At 43.5% G+C, this 17,249-nt stretch overlaps 1 protein-coding gene across 1 annotated transcript in view; it reads left to right on the plus strand.

Annotated features, from left to right (window-relative positions):
- LOC140997913 (semaphorin-3D) overlaps nt 1–17,249 on the plus strand; it is a 72,430-nt gene that overhangs the window by 18,108 nt on the left and 37,073 nt on the right. The window contains exon 2 of the mRNA XM_073467998.1: nt 13,450–13,681. Coding sequence (XP_073324099.1) covers nt 13,534–13,681 — 148 coding nt within the window. The 5' untranslated portion in view covers nt 13,450–13,533. The remainder of the gene's footprint in view (nt 1–13,449; nt 13,682–17,249) is intronic.

Below are 17,249 nucleotides of genomic sequence, written 5' to 3' on the forward strand. Positions count from 1 at the left end.
TGTGGTTTCCTCCCTGGCCGGTCGGTTGTTTTTTTGCTCCACTGGTCCCAGTGTTCCCACCACATCCAGTGAATAGACGCTCCTTTCACCGCTCGCTAAGACGCCTAATGAGGGGGGACTACTTTCTGTCTCACTGTGTGTCCATCTAAAGCCTGCTGTGTGTGTGTGTGTGTGTGTGTGTGTGTGTGTGTGTGTGTGTGTGGGTTCGGTGGGTGGCTGAGTGCACGTGTGTGTTCACATAGAAAGTGTTTTTCACTAATCTTCTGCTGGCTGTCAGTTATTACGGATAGTTGAAGACTCTAGTTGTTCGTCAGTGGCAGAAACATCTCACCACCTGCTGGCTGGAGGATGAAACGATGCCTTTGTTGATCCTCTGACTTTGTATCGAGCAGGTCCAAGCTTTTACCTGAGAGATGTTTCTCTGCTGGAAATCACAGCTAAAACAGTGCTGATGTGTTTTTATTAGCAGAAACTCTCAGTGTCCTGGTGATCTTCCTCCAGCCAGCTGGCACCTTGTTGAGGTTTTTGTCGGGAAAGGATGTGTATTGTGTAGAAAAACTCCTCATTTCCACTTCCTGAATTACCCGTTACTGGTCCATTCAGTGCTTTCAAAGTGGATGACAGGAATGAAAATAGAAATTGCGCCGGTTTGGGTGGTTTTTGTACGTCCATAAAAGTATAAAAGTTAAAGGTTTTACAAAGTTTTAAAAGTTTCAAGAGGCACGCCGCTTTTTTAATTGATTACATCTGATCACCCAGTTTTCTGCTCCAACCTGGGTTTTTTTTTCCGAAGCAGTCGTACCAACGAGTTTCAAAGAACTAAAAAAGGTTTAACAGCTGATATCTTCACTTGAAACAATCAACTAAGTGTGCATACTCCTGACTGATGAAAGTTTCTGGAAAGATTTCAGTGTTTCAGAAGCAAAGTGCCTTTAATGAGCGATCACCTGCTGTTATCGCTCATTAAACACAAATTATGACACCTCTCCAACACTTAATAAATCAGTCTGAACCAGAACCCTCTCGGCGCTCTGAATCATGCCGAACACGCCCTTATCTCTCTGCAGCCGCCTGTAAACTAAATGTTATTTCTTCTCGTACCTTCGCTTCACGCCGGCCTTTAAAGCTCCCCTCAGACCGACCGAAGACTTACCGACCGCTCGGACCAACATATGGACTTCTGTGTTGTTGCAATATGTCAGAACTGACTTCAGCTCAGTTATTCAGGTCGTGGATGATCGTGGCTGTTAAAGGGTCATTCCACTGAGTGTTGAGGTCCAGTCGAAGTGTTCCCTGCGGGCGGGTCGAAGGTGAAGAACTTCAGATGAGTCTGATCGAAACTCTCACACTCAGAACCTGAATACAGATGAGATGTGCTGGATCCATCAATGTGTGAGATCCCTTTTATATTGTCTGCAAGCTGTTCACAGCATGAATGCTACTTTGATTAAAACACTAGACGCCTCATTAATCGGCCAAAGAGGTGAAGTTCTCACCCGTGTCTGTTGGTTTGTCAGCAGGATCACACAAAAACTACTGAAAGATGGAGGATGAGTCTCAGCCCAGAACAGGTGTGAATCAGGATTAAGGGACAGATCCTGTAATTTTTCTAAATCGAAGTCCCCATGCAACCAGAGGTTATTTTCTTCCACATATTTACATGCTTCCTGTAAAAATGGTCAGGTAGAGAGGGGACTTTGATTACGATTTATTACTTAGTGCTGAATGTGAATTACGTTCCCCGCCATAAAGCTAGATGTCAAAGTAGCCGACCGTGTCTGAACGTGGCTAATGAGGTGATCAGCTGGTGTGTCTGTCACCTAATGCAGCATCTGATAGCTGCCAGTTTAATGAGGGAATACGGCACCAAGGGAGTTTTAAAGCTCACAGGACGCTAAAGTTAGCTGCATGACTAAAGGAGCAAGTTTTAACAGGCTAAAGGAAACTAAATCTGTAAACTGCCTCAGTACCAGCCACTGAAATCTGCCTACAGGGCCGTTACAGGAACAAACAGAACACATTGTCTCCATGAGATACGATCCAGTTTCACCAGAATCAGAACATGAACATATACAGTCGTTTAAATTCCAGTTCAGCAGTTTAAACTGTAGAGTGATAACGGACTGTCGGGTTTGATACTGGATTACATTTGATTGAATAAAAGGGGACTGTTGGGCCTTGGTGGAGGTATGCGCTCTACTGAGTTCTAGTCTATTATTGTCTCACTTTTTCTATTTTGTTGTCTCACTTTGTCCTGTTTTTATCAATCACGCAACCACTTTTTTCTCTACTTCTGACTCTCGAACTGCTGTAACAATTACATTTCCCCGGTGTGGAATCAATCTCGTCTCGTCTCGTCTCGTCTCGTCTCGTCTCGTCTCGTCTCGTCCCGTCTCGTCTTTAGTTACCTGCACGTCTTGATAGTTAAATTCAAAAGGATTCAGATTCAGTATCCTTCAGTATCTGGATGTGATGAAAAGCTCGGACCCTGCCTCTAATCATCAGTAAGAAAGCCTGTAGAAAACAACAAGATGCTGACGGGAACAGCTGCATTTAATAATAGAAGCTAAACAAGGCAACAGTAAACACACGTAGAGTAAATATCCGATGACGCCCCTGAACAGTAATGAATAAAGTATGTGGCCCAGTTTTAACCTGTAATTATAATACCATCAGGATCTATTCATGTCCCTTTAATAATCATCTCATTCAATAATTAATCTGCTGAATGTCTTTTTAATGAGCCTCAGTCTTCAAAACTTCTGACAGGTTGCCAGGTACCCTGCTGGAGATCCCCCATTTTCAGCCTCATGTCTGGATATGTACTGATGATTAGTAGTTTAAAAAGGCAGCAGCGGGTTGCCTGGAGGTTTTCTTAACACACACAATCACACACACACAGACACACACAATCACACACAAGCACACACTAAAAAAAAAAATCCTCCAGACTTTGTTGAGGCAATAACAAACTGTGGGTCCCCGCTGGTCGGCTCTTTATACTCCACCCTTCCCCAAACCCCAAAGGCAGGAACGAGACATAAAAGCAGACAGCGTCCCTCCATCACTCATACTGCACACGAGTGATTACACACACACACACACACACACACACACACACACACTGAGGTAGAAACACACAAACATTTAGGCCGACATCTCTCCAGACACTTTCACTCAGCAGAAATCACACGTAGAAGTTTTGGAAATATACACAAAAAATGCAAGCCACACCTACACACATACACACACACACACACACACACACACACACACACACACACACACACACACACGTGCGCTCGCCCAAGCGTCTGCCTGCGTGCAGCCTAATTATGTTGTTCCCTCTCTCGAACAATAAGCAGCAGTTTCCCTCTGAGCTCTTCCAGGAAAGCGCTTCGTTCCTGTGTGTGCGGATGAAAAGAGACAAAGAGTTAAAAGACGGGAACGTGTTCACGCTGCACCTGAAGCATGAACTCATCAGGTTCAGGTCCTTCACACGCACTGTGATGTGTGCCGGGACATAGCGAGACAGTCCGCTAATGAGAGAAAGACTCAGGTATCTGGGTCAGCTGTTCTGTTCTGTTCGGTTCTGCTCTGTTCTGCTTACTTGTACATTTAAGATTGAAAAGAAAGAGTTAAGATTTGGGGCATTTTGTTTGATAGCTCACAGAAGTAATCTCAGTAATCTCAGTCTTAACCACCAGAGCGTCCCCAAAACAAAGATTATTAAAGATTAAAGGATTGTTTCTGTTTTTCTGTCTTATTACTCACCTGCCATGTTTACACTGGGAGAGATACTGGCGACGTTCCTCATCTCCATAATGTTGTTGAGTTCCTCTGTGTCGTCACTTTACTGTCAGGAAGAAGGTGGCAAAGTCTACCGTCCTCCAAACCTACAGTCTTCAGTAACAAATTCCCTTTTTTTGTTTTCCCACATAAAGTTTCTTTGCTGACTGTGGACGAGGGATAAAGGTTACACTGACTCAGACAGCTTCAGTCTCGTGTTCGCTTTGGATAAAAACTTAAAGCAGCTACAAGGAACAGTCATGTTTTGTTGACTCTGGCGGCCCCTGTGGACGAAAGCAGTATGAGCACCTCCTCCTGTTATAAAGATCCTGACCTGTACATTGGTTTTGGAAGCAAGTGAGAGAAAGACACAGAGACAACCAACCTGCTGAGCGTGAAGAATAACTGTAAAGAAATAGACAAATCTCCCACAGATGGTCTCTTTTACTTATGGAGGTCTTATAGAGGCGTCAGTATTAAACTTAACCAGTTCAAAGTTTCGTGTAGTATCTTTACATTTGCCTATTTCTACAGTGTAGTCACAATCAGAGGGAGTCATGTGACCAGCAGTGAGAGGAATAATTACAGCAACACATCACTTTCTCAACATACACACAGGCTGATGGGAACGTCAGTAGTTTTGGTTATGAATCACATATTTGACAAATGTGACCCGATGCTGGCGTGAGATGAAAAGTTGATTATGCCTACAATCCACCCTGTGAGGACTCAGTTCAATAGTTGTTCATGTATTTCGGTCGACAGGCTGATATTTGAAAATCCAGAATAAAGAAATTAGATGTGATAAAAACACGATTGTCACTTAAAGTGCCGACAGTGAGGAGGAGATACGTTGACACGTTCCTGACATACTAACATGAACATCTTGTTCTTTTAGATTAAATATTATTTTACGTCACGGTGCGTCACAAACTGTAACTGCACATCTGTGATAAAACCGAAGACAGTGATAGTGAGCGCTCTCTTCTATCTCCTCTTCATTTAAATCAGAACAGACGCTGCCTGACACACTGATAAAACCCCACACAACAGATCTCTGACCGCTGGATGTTTTATTTTAACGGATGACGACATTTCTGGGAATATGTAAGAACTGTCTTCATGTTTTCCTCCAACATGGTGTGAAGCAATCTGAGGGATAAACAGGCTGCAGGTGTTTCGTTAAAAGCCTGTTTTCTGAAGAAAGCGTCGGTAATATGTGACTAACTTAAAGGATATGGGAGTTGTGTAAGAACCGAGGGGCCCGTTTCCTATTCTTCTCTTTCCTTGCGCTGCCATCTGGAAGTGCATGACATCAGCTTTTCTTCCTCTTCCCAGAAACCCCCAGAGAGCGAGAGAGAATATTTCCTCGAGGCCGTGGACAGACAGAGGGAGAGGCAGTGATCAGAGAGAGAGAGGTTAGAAAACAAAGCTTCCTCTTCCCAGAATTCCTTTGTACATCGAGCTCAGTTCCCATAACGCTGTTTGTTTGTCCGGAGTCTCGGCTCGAGTCATCCCTCTGGATAAAACAACCCGTGCACTTGTGTCGGGCGTGGCTCTCGCTTCAGCACACAGTCTTTGATCTGACAAATAAACCGACAGAGTGTTTGTTCATCTCATCATACTTTCCTGAGCCGGGTCGCTGGACTGGAGATCAGTGGGAGGCTGATCTTGGGGTCGACACTGAGGTGCGTTCAGGACACAGCGTCACATCTGGGTGAGCAACTGTTCAACCAGCTACTGTAACTCACTGCAGTCTCTCACTGAGGGGTTTTCCATCGGACTCTGAAAGAGTTTGCAGGCGACACAAAAGGACTTACCGTGTTGCATTTGTCCCACAGGCCTCGAATTTAAACCACGCTTCAGTGACTTTAACAAAGTTTTTAACAGAAACTATCATAATCACTTTAAATCTCTCCTTTCCACCTCGGTCTCAACTGAGTGCTGTTTACAGAATACTGGACTTTTTTCACTTTCAGATTAAAGACATTCAATCTTTATTTCAGACTCGCAGAGGGTCCAAAGAAATGAAAACAAACAAGATAAAACCACAACCAGTCATCACTCAGCTGAAGAGCAGTTCATAAGTCGGCTCGCCAGCAGCGAGTCTGATTCTGTTTTCAAATCCATGCAGCAGAAAACTTTGGAAAATTTCCCCATCACTCACTCTCTTGTCCTGGATTCAAGAATGTTGTTTTGCTTTCCTGTGGAGAGTCTGACGTCTTCCAGGACGACTCTGAAGTCACAACTCGGGGCCGGAGGATCGACTTCGGTAACCCCGGGAAACAATGGGAACGAAACCAAAACTTTTCCTCACACACGCAGACTGAGGCGACAGCGCTGATGAACCCAAAACAAAAATCATCAAGTCGGGGCATGAACATTTCACCGTTGATCTCATCTCGCCGCATGCGATTAAGTCATAAAACGGTTCTGGACTGAAACACTGGAGCATTAAGAACAATCTCATTGATTTTGACGTCCTCTCACACCAGACTCCATTCAAATAAACAGAGATTTAGGAGATTCATTTTGACACGATTGTGAAAACTTAATTGCACTTTCTATCCCAAGTAATGATCTTTAAACACCTGGATATAGTATTTTTTACTCAGCAGCAGCAGACGTGTATCACTGCAGAATATTTCTGTCCCTGCTGCAGTAAATTCATCCAAATGAGCTGTTTTATGTGTTTGACTCTGATTCAAGAATGCTGCAGTAATTTCCTCCTGCGAGAAACAAAAGAGCTTTAAAGTAAGTCATCGATATTTTTTATGACTTTCACAGGTTTCACCGACTCAAACCAGTGGATCCACAGACATCCCTTAACTATTATATATAATTTCCGCACATGAGCCAAATGTGTCCATCTGCTTTTACCTGAAACATAAGAGAAGGACTTTTCTGATCCCTGTGTTGAAGTGAAGTCATTTCCTGCTTTAGGTATTGATTTGATCCCGTTGCATCATCTCTCTGGTGAAGTATTCACGTATATGGGAAGAAATGTGCAAATGATACAACTGAAACTGTAAATTCGAAGTCCAAAATCCTTCCCGAAGAGATGAAATTATGCAATATTAAACAATATTCCCCTGAAAGTGTACTGCAAAAGTATTTGGAGGATTTAAGTCAGTCAATAAGAGAGCGACTTATTTTTGTGATTTGAGTTGTAAAAGAAAAAAGCATCAAAGATAAAGAGTTATAGATAGTTTTGATTTCTTGAATCCTCCCGTCTTCTGCGTTTGCATTTTGGGTGTTTGCACCTCGATACGACGTGTCAGTGAAGTCTGGCAACAGGAAAACCTCCACCGAGTAAATCAAAACAGTCGAGCGAAGAGAAAAATGTTTGAGCCCGCCCTGCGACGTCAGAGAAAACCTCAGAGATTTACTGTCTCTTAAAGTTCTTGCTTTTCTCATTTCCATCCACCTGAGTGTTTGCACATGTAGTCCATGCACCGAGGATGAGTGTATTCCTCCGCCTCAGAAAGTAGGTCTGAAACTTGACAACATATTTTTACTGCTGTGACTGTTTTGTTTTATACATCTGCAACAAAATATGCAATGATCTGGTGGATTACATCTGATTTATTGGTCAGTCGATCGAATTTTGCATGTTGATGCGTTTGTACAGTGTCTTTTGCACCTTTTCAATAATTCAAGAACTTAAAATTCAAGTTTATTTTGACTGAGCAGAAGGGATTGTCTTGTAGTCATTTAGTTTTCATGTTCAGTCCAACTTCTTCTGACTTTATGAAGTAAACTCAGTGAGGAACAGACATAATTCAGAAATGAAAAGGTTTGGATAAACTTTTTTTTACCCAGAATCACCGCGTCACGTGATCATTACAGGCTCAGGAAGATGATTTCTTGATTGATAAAGAAGAAAAGTGGCATTAAAAGACATGAAGTTGTATTTTCGTTTAACTTATTGGAGCTAGAATAACACTTATCTCACTCAGGGAAGTACCGACTGTCTGATCTGCATTCCTCCCCTGATGTTTGTGATGGTTTGAAAGCGCTCTGCACACTTTCCATATGTGCTCATAAAGTTTCCTGCCTGTTGTATAAACTGCACTTTATTACTGATCGACGGTCTGTGTCTGTGTGACCTTGAACACACGGTCGGTTAAACAGGAATGTTGTTATGCTCTGTTTGCTCACATACATCTTGGAGTTGTTTTACAGCCGTACAGTCGGGTACCAGGGAGCGGGCTGGACCTGTGGGGCCTCAGGGCTGAACCTCCGCCCGAGCTGTGCACCTGCTCTCTGGGCACTGATGCAAAAAACACTCCACAAGTCTGAGACTAACAAATTAACTACACTAGCGTTTTATTAATGAGAAACCTTTCTAATCTAAAGAGAAAAAACAAGACAACAAATCAGAAATTGCAATGGCAGACCAGGTATACGTGATTTGCTAGGTACTTTCTTTCAACAAGGATCGCTGCTGATTGTGGCAATGCTGTGGCTTGTGTGGATCATTTTCATGTGATGAAAGCCTCGACGGCTTCGTGTTCCTGCTACTCTGTGCTAAATACATCCATCAAGTTTTTCGTTAGGTGACGGCGAGAATAGCGGTGAGGTTCAACTAACAGGAGCCTTCTTTCAGTTGAAGAAACAAAACAATCTGACAGGCCTGACATGTCGAAGCTGATGCAACGAATTGTGAACTGTAGTTTCCCTGGTAAACACACCGACCTCTTCAGCCGCCGCAGCTGCAGTGTGTCTGGGCTGGTTAGGCAGAGAGGACAGGCATGGCAGCCTGGTGACAGCCCGCCCTCCAGCCACCAGGCCTGTCCACTCTGGCTCGCTGACCAGAGACACTCTGACAGGCTTCAGAAGATGAGTGACGCAGAGAGAAGCAGCATCGGACCTGGAAGGATGCCGAAGAGGTTGTTGTGTTTTTTAAGGAACATGGAGCCAGAGAGAAGAGGAGTGTTGTCAGGTTGAGTAATTTTTAATAAAGGAGGGATAAGGTTGATTAGATTAGGGATTTTGACAGAGAGAGGTTAGCGATACATGAAAGAAAGAGAGAGAGAGACTGAAAGTAATTTAAGAAACCAGAGAGAGATATTACCTTGACTTCATGTTAATGTAATAAGATGTCAGGAGGGATCAGCAGGGAGGGACCGATGGAAGGAGGGGAGTTATTAAATCATGTTGAGGATTAGAGGGTTGGCAGGGAGAGGTCGTAAAGATGTCACCTCCTCTGGTCCACGAGAAGAAGAAGAAGAAGAAGGGATGGAGAGAAACAAAGAAGGAGCTGATGGAGAGCAGGTAGAACGACAGAGATTTAAATGAGGAGGATTAAAGAAAGGAAATATGAAGTTATAAGTAAAGAAACTAGAAAAGGTAGAAGAAGAAGTGCTGGGAGTAATGGAGTCGGCTCAGACGTCCTCCGCCGATAAATCAGCCGGGCCACTTAAAATGAGATTTTTCAGCTTCCCCTCGAGTGGCCGGCCACATTTTCACCTCGTCCTCCTGTAAACACAATAAAACGTCTTTAATCCCTCGAGCAGCAGCAGCAGCAGCAGAAACACTCGGTTTGTATTCTCCGGGGACAGACGGAGGTCAGAGAAAACATCTGAAGTATTCAGAGGCTCTGATTTTACAAGGCGGGTCAGGAGTGTATCCAGTGGTATCGTAACAGGAGCAGTCGGTGCCTCCCATCATGCATCTGCTCCTGGAGAAGAGAAACCTGCTGACTTTAAAGCAGCTGCTCTGACTTTAGTGCAGATAAATGCTGCAGCTGAAACTAAATCTAAATGTGGATCCACTCGTCTCTGATGCTGCAGGACGCTTCACCTGAAACAGTTAAATATTAGTACGAAGGTCGACAGACACGCCGACAAAACAAGGACGAAAAATAGAAATACAGACATTTTCTTCTCGTTTGAAGCTTGAACTGTACTCGGGTCTGTTTTCATACTTCTGGAGTCCATTCAGACTTTTTATTCTCTCTTTATTTAAACAGACGTTTTCCTCTGCTAACAGAGGAAGCTCTGCACAAAGAGTTGACGTTTCAGGGCAAAAACAGTCTATTTCAGGAGGGATGGAGGATGTAGGTTAGAGGGTCACTGTGATACTGTATCTGTCTCTGATCTGATTATTTTGTCTTTCTTTTCTTCTCTCTGTATTTAACTTTACATGTTTCCATCCACTAACCCTCTTCACCCTTCTCACACTGTATCTCTTCATCTACGTACGTCTGTAAACAACACGGGACAAATAAAAACCATAATCTCTCTGTTCCTCACTACATTTAAATGAGTTTATTGATGGAAGCCTTTGTTTTGTTGGCTCATTGTTTAGCTCGCCCCCCGCGGTGCGACAGGAAGAGAAAATAAAGACGGGTCCAGCTGATAACCATGGGAACCGTTTTATGTCATCACCGACATTTAAACTAGAACATTTGTAATAAATGTAAAACTTGGTGGCGATCGGCTGTTTTAATCTCTTCGACTTGACGCTGAGATGATTCTTTGATTTTTACCATTAGATCATTTCTGACAGTCGTTATTATTATTATTTTGTTTTGTTGGTGTATTTGTGGGAAAGTTCAATTTTAACGGCTTCCAGACAAACAATGAACAAACATGAACCCTCACAGAGTCTGCAGCTGTGATTGTCGTCTGTTTAGCAGGAAATGATTCAGTTCAGCGTGCAAAAGGTGAAACAAAGGTGACGTGTTTGTGATGATGTCACTTCCTCCTACGAGACTGACGGTGAAAGTAGAAGCAGACTTCCTCTATTCCTCTATCTGTTCTTGGTGTGGGTCGTTTCAGGCTTTATTTCATGAGTAAAAAGGTTCATCCGGCAGCCGGCGTCGCAAGATCGCATAATCACGTGCGCGTTGATTCATAAGTCAGTGCCCTTGACCAAGGCTCAGACCTGGAGCTGGTCTCCATGTTGTGTGATATGTGGTATAAATAAAGATTCTTCTTATTATCATTCTTCCTCTGCGACCTTCAGTCGACCTGAGTCTGAACCAACAAAACAACACAAACACACACAAACAAAACGTCTATTCTTGTTCTCCAAAAAGTTGGCGTGTCTTCATCCGGCTGCCTCCATCACATTGTGTTGGTGAGCGACAGAGTGTGTGTGTATACAGTATGTGTAGTGTTGATGTGTTTGCATATCTCTGGTCAGTATGTGTGTGTTACTGTGTGTCTTTGGTAATGTGTGTTCGGCCGTGTGTGTGTGTGTGTGTTCAATTCAAACAGACAGACAGAGGAAACAAACAGTGAGTTTCCTCCAGAGATTTATTTAAAAATTCTTGTCAACACCCAAGTTTACACACACACACACACACACACACACACACACACACACACACACACACACACACACACACACTGTACTGTGTGTCAGACGAGCAGAGAGGAAGAGACAGTTTGTTCCTCGTCTGTCTCCGTGTTGACATGTTGGTCTGAGGAGGTCGTTTCCTCGAGTCAAGTGTTGAACACAGATGAACAGAAGTGATAAGAAACACATGATGTTGTCAAAGTCGCACTGCAGAGCGTCCGTCTGTCCGCAGCTCTACTGCACACGATGTCATAGTAATGATAGTTATTCATTTATTACATATTTACTCAGACTCAGGTGTGTTTGGTTGTTTCACCACAGAGAAGAAACTCTTTTCTTTCTGTCTCCTGGATTTTGGCGTTTAGCCCTGAAGTTAACTGTCTGAAGTTATTTTGTTTTTCTTTTCTTCATTAGTCATTCTTCGTGACACATCTGCTCCCTCCGCTTCTTTGTGTATGGTTAAATCCACAAACAGGTCGTATGGACGTGTGTGAACGGTGCTCGTCGTGTCCTCTCCACACTTCCACAGAGGATAATCTGTCGGGAACGCTTTTATTTGAAAGGTTTTTGTCCCAGGGCGACTGTTTAATGGATCAAAGGTTCGGGACATTAAAGGCTGTTATTAACTTATGAGTCATTCACAGTTATTTTGAAGTGGATTGCTGGCATTGAGACGTATCTAATTAAAGTCATCATGTACCACAATGAAAATAAAACCTTTAAAAGGTTTTTGAAGGACAAAATGTTACCGGCGCAGGACACAGAGTAAAGTCCTATGTATTGTGCAGTACAGAGCTGTCTTTATGCTGTACTTAAAAGCAGGAAACAAGTATAAATAGAAATCTTCTCTGAGGCGTCATGAATTGAGATTTCCACATGTTGGCACCCTCACTGTCTGAGTCATGCTGTCGAGTCACGCCGAGGTTAAATTAAAACGTGGAGCAGCAGCAGAGTTAAACCTCTCTGACTGTCTTTCCTCTCTCAGCAGCCGCGTCTTTCTAACCTGCTGAGCTCTTTAAAACCTGCTGACAAGATGCAAACCAGCCGGCCGCCGTGACAGGTTGTGATAGATTGTGATTTGCTAACGTGGTCAGTGTGTCCTGGAAATATACGGGTGAGCTCAGCAGGCTGCCCTGTGTTTTGCCACCACACCTGGAATAATGTCATGGTTAGACTTCAGAGCGACTTCAGAGAGCTGTTAGCACCACCAACTGTTGTGTTGTCCTCCTGAACTGGATCACTGAACAGGCCTGCTGAAGACACAACGAGGTCATGAGGCCGACCAGAGATGTGATATTACTTGTTGGAAAGTAAATCAAACAACACAAAGATGCAAAACAGCTATAAAGAGATGTTAAACAACTGCAAATATACGTAAAACAGCTGTGAAGAGATACACAATGATCAGTAGGGGTGCAACACGACTACATAAAGCTGTAAAACAACTACGAAGAGATACAGACCAGCTACAAAGAGTTGCAAAACAGCTATAGCATGGAAAACACCACACAGACACGAAATGACAAAAACCAGATACAAGATGACTACATAGAGTTGCAGATCTCTTTCAGTCTGGGTGTCTTGGTCCCATGTAAGACGGGTCGGGGCCTTCACATGTCGGTGCCCAGGGGCCCGTTGTCTCTTAATCCGTCCGTGGTTCTGCTGTGTCTTCCTTCACAAGGGTTCAACATTCAAGCCAACAGGCTCTCTGTGTTTCCTCTCTCAGCAGCCGCTTTCTTCTTGCATTTCTCAAACTAAACTCTCAGAGTTGGCCAGCCACCGCAAGAGTAAACGGCACGAAATGATGAATTGGCCCGCTTCCCCTGCGCTCTGCATTCCCACATTAACACAGGCAGCCAGTCGTAGCTGCACGTACAGTTCGTGTCTGCCTGAGATTTATTCAGGTGGCTGCTGGTCCGCCGTGGACACGTCCAAAGTGCAGAGGGAATATGGGAACGAATGAAACAGCAGAACTTTTTCTCTTCAGTTTGTTTATTTTGTTGATGTGCAGTGATTCAATTAAAGCTGACGTTCGGGCCGTGTAGCCGTACATCTCAGAACTTATTGGTCCCAGTTTGAATTTGAATTAGATTATGTGAGTATTAGATTCATCATTCATGTTTTGATCAAACGCGAGCGTCAGTGTGTTTTATTCAGAACAAACTTAATCTGGTATCAACATCATATTTTACTGAGGACATGTGATGCAAATTATATCTTCATTACTCAGTCTCATGACAGTAATGTTCTTAAAGTCTCATGACTGAAGAGAAAAGTTAAATTACTTGTTATAAACACATTAAACATAATATTTCATCTCTCTCCACTTCCTCTTTGTCGTTCTTCCTCCAGTCAGCAGCAGTCCGGACTGTGATGTGACCAGGTGGTTCGACCTTCTTCCATCCATCCGTCCACATCAGTGAGGATCAGTCAGAGATGAAGGCAGCCGGAGGAGTGAAGTCTCTTCAGACACTGATGCTGTGTCTCCTCCCTCTGCTGTGGCTGCAGCCTGCAGACTCCAGCGCTGATCCAGACGCCAAACCCTGGAGCCAGACCGGGCCCCGCCTGCAGCTCTCACACTCGGGTAGGAAACACATCAGCTGTCACTGCTCTGTCAGATAAAGAGACGCCTGATGGTTTGGTAGACTGAGGTCACTGTTTCACAAATGAAGACGGACCTTCTGGAAGCAGCCAGAGTGCACTTAACTTTTCTGTTACTCACATGACTCCTGCAACTTTTCTAAACAGAAATTGGCATGTTTGAGGTTCCCAAAAACCAATGTAGGTTTTTTTATAGAAAACCTCTTTGGTTCTGTTTTTCCTGACATCAACAAGCCTCCGTCTCCTCTGAGGCTGAGTTGTTCTGTCCTGGTCCGGCCGTGTTCACTGGGAGCTGCCAGTCCGGGAAGAGTCGGTTGATAGCTCGCTCCATGGTGGAGGGCGCAACGCATATTCAATCAAGTCCCTTCCTAGTAACTATACCGAGGCAAATAGCTCCCCACTAGACGTTTAATGGGAATCTGTCAGTGGTACCGTTTTTGGTTTTGGCTAGAGAAGAACAAACCAAGTGTTGACTCCGCTCAGCTCGAGTTCTCAGTGTCTGAGAGCTTGTTTGGGCCTAAATCTGGATTCTTTTGGGGTTTGATGGATGGAGTTGGATTTTTCTGTCTACAGTTAATGTACTTTTTATTGCCTGTAACTTCCCCCATTCACACGAAGACATTCTGCCTAATTTAGAAGTTTTGTGCCCCATTTAAGCAGCGACATTACTCACGAATGTCGTTCATCACAGCTTTCCTCTGAGCTTTTTGGATAAACATAAAGATTCAGAATGAAGGCTGTTTGTTAAGATTCGTTGTGATCGTTGAATTGTGGAGATTTTCAGGCTGTTTGAGTTTTTCTCTTTCGTTCGTGGCTCTTTTTCACAGCAGAGAGAGAGAGAGAGCAGCACAGACATGAGTTTCTGTCCAACATGTGTTTTTTTCACATGAAAACGTCGTCTCTTTCTTACTTTTACTTCTTGGTTCGGTGCCCATCAGTTAACTTGTAACGCTGCAACAAAAGTTGATTAAGTTACTGATGAAAGGGAAGTGTTGGATTATTTCCGTGCTGTCGTGACGTCTGACTGTAGGAAAGTCTGTGTCCAGTTAAAGGTTTTCAGCGGTAAAGTCATTGTCTCAGCGGACGTATTAATGTCGGAGCCGGAGAGAACTTTATAACACATAAAGATCAATGAAGTAATGTCTCGTTGACGCGGCGTTCAAAGTGAGCGTGGTAACCGTAGAAGTGTCCTGCAACATGCGGTAAAATCACTTTTTCTGTAGGTTAGAAAACATTGTGCTCTGACGTCTCAGCAGATGTTTTTTTTCTACAATAAAACATTTGTAGCTGCGGGAATGAAATTAAACGGGACACTTGGAGATTAACAACATGGGAGGTGAAGCTGTGTTCACGAGTCCAGTGCTGCTCGTAAACATCCAATTATTTTAAATCTAATTGAGGCTATTTTAAACCACCTGCGGCCGAATGACATCATGTTTTTATAAAGATTTTTCCCTGTTATTCCACAGAAGAATAAGAACATAAGAACACGTCTGCAGGATTAGATAGTAAAATACTGCGCTGTATGTCACTGCAGCTCAGTCTCCGTATGTAATGTGAGCAGCAAACCACAGACGTGTTCAAGGTTGACATTTGTCAAATTAGCCACCTTTCACACCAGGAAGTGGAGGGGATGGTGGTGGCGTTAAAACGAGCCACGAGGCTGAATAATGGGCGACGGCAGTTTGAGTCTGTGGAGACATTTCCAGTGGTTGTTTGGTGAAAAAATACAGATGTTCTGTCGGGACACCTGAGGACATTTCCAGACATTTTCTTGTGCTGACAAACATCTGGCTGTCTTAACCCAAACCATGAAGTTTTCCTAACCAGAGCATAAACACAGCATTGTTACGAGAGTTGCAACATCAAGAAATGTAACCTTATGTGTGGTTTGCAGCAACTTACTTAGAAATACTGCGAGACAGTTACCAACCCAATCACCAGAATAAATGTCAGCTCACATTCTGACGGGCACAAAAAAAGAACTTCTTGCAGAAAAAACAACAAAGAAAAACTGTGCAGCCAAAGTTAAGAAATGTTTGACATACTTCGCTTCATAATAAACAACATTTTCTCAATTCTCCTAAAAGAATAAAAGTAAAAGATGGTCTTCATCATGAGAGCCGAGCGCTGCACACACACACACACACACACACACACACACACACGTTAATCATCTGCCACTCTCCGTCTCTTTAACACACTTCTGTTTTTTTCCGAATGCTCGCTTCCCACTTGGCAACCAGCGACAGCAGTGCAGCCAACAACTGTTTCCTATCCAGCAGCAATTAGTTCAGGGAGGCTGGTTTCATTGTCCGGCGGTTACTGAGATGTTTGTCGAGTGAGCAGTCGGCTGAATGAATGAGTGGATGAATGAATGGACTTACTGAAGCGGCGACTGTGTTGTTTCTTTTACAATCCAGGTTCTGAGTCCGAGTGAGAGGGGAGGGACGTGGAGCGATCGCTCACGACGTGACAGGATTACAACGGTCGAACACATTTAGAAACACTGCGTGGATGTTAGTGATACAATGGTGGAAGAAGGAAACTTTGTCCTCCTGAAAGTTGACGGATCATTTTGATTTGAAGAGACTGAATATAATACGAACCGGAGGAAGCTGTAGATTTTAGTTTCAGATGGTTGATGGAGGAACACGACTCTAAAATATGTCTGACGGATGATTAGGACAAGTTTTGGGTAACAAGTTGGCCACAAAAAGGTGATGTGTTGGTTTTATGTTTAAGCCCAATAATTACATTTTGGCATTGTATGTAATTTTCAGAGTTGGAAGGGATGATGGTGGCACAACACGGCTGCCAAGTAAGAAACCACTGTTCGCTTCCCATTTCAGCTGACAGAGACGGGTCAGTGTCGTCACCGTCGGGACATTTCCAACCAGATATTTGAAGCCAAAACTTGATCTTTTCTTCACTCGACCCAAGAGTGATCTGTGCCCGAACACTGAAAAGTTAAAACATGAAGAAATATAAAGTTTCAGACGTACAGTGCCAGGATTTACTCTAGTGATTGTTTGTACTCTTAGCTTGTTGTCAGCTGACTTAAACTGACCAAAAATATTCAGAAGAATTTTTAGTGCCCAATAATCCTGTAAAAACTGCATCCAGAACCACCGTGGTCAGTTAAATACTGAACACACTGGGCTGGTTTTTATGGCACTACTATTATATCAAATGGGAAAATTCCCGATGTGTATCAGGTTGCACACACTGACCACAGTGACACATGTGGCGTCCTTAGCTGCCAGCTAAAGGCTGAGGTGGCGACACACACACAGTCTGTCCTCCAGGAGAAGTTCAGATACTTAGAGAAAGGAAAGAGAGAGGACTTAGAGAGGGAAAGTCACAGAGATACTCAGGTACAGTACAGATACCTGAAACATGTACTGAAGTACAGTAACAAGGTGTTTGTACTTTATTACTTCCCACCTCTGGTTGAAGGGGATTTTTTAAAAAGTGTTTTCACCACTGACAGGCTGACGTGACAGAGGTTGTTATTCTGAGCGTCTGACATGATTCCTCATGTAAACTCC

This window comes from Pagrus major, chromosome 6, assembly GCF_040436345.1.
Source record: "Pagrus major chromosome 6, Pma_NU_1.0".
In the NCBI taxonomy this organism is placed as follows: Eukaryota; Metazoa; Chordata; class Actinopteri; order Spariformes; family Sparidae; genus Pagrus; species Pagrus major.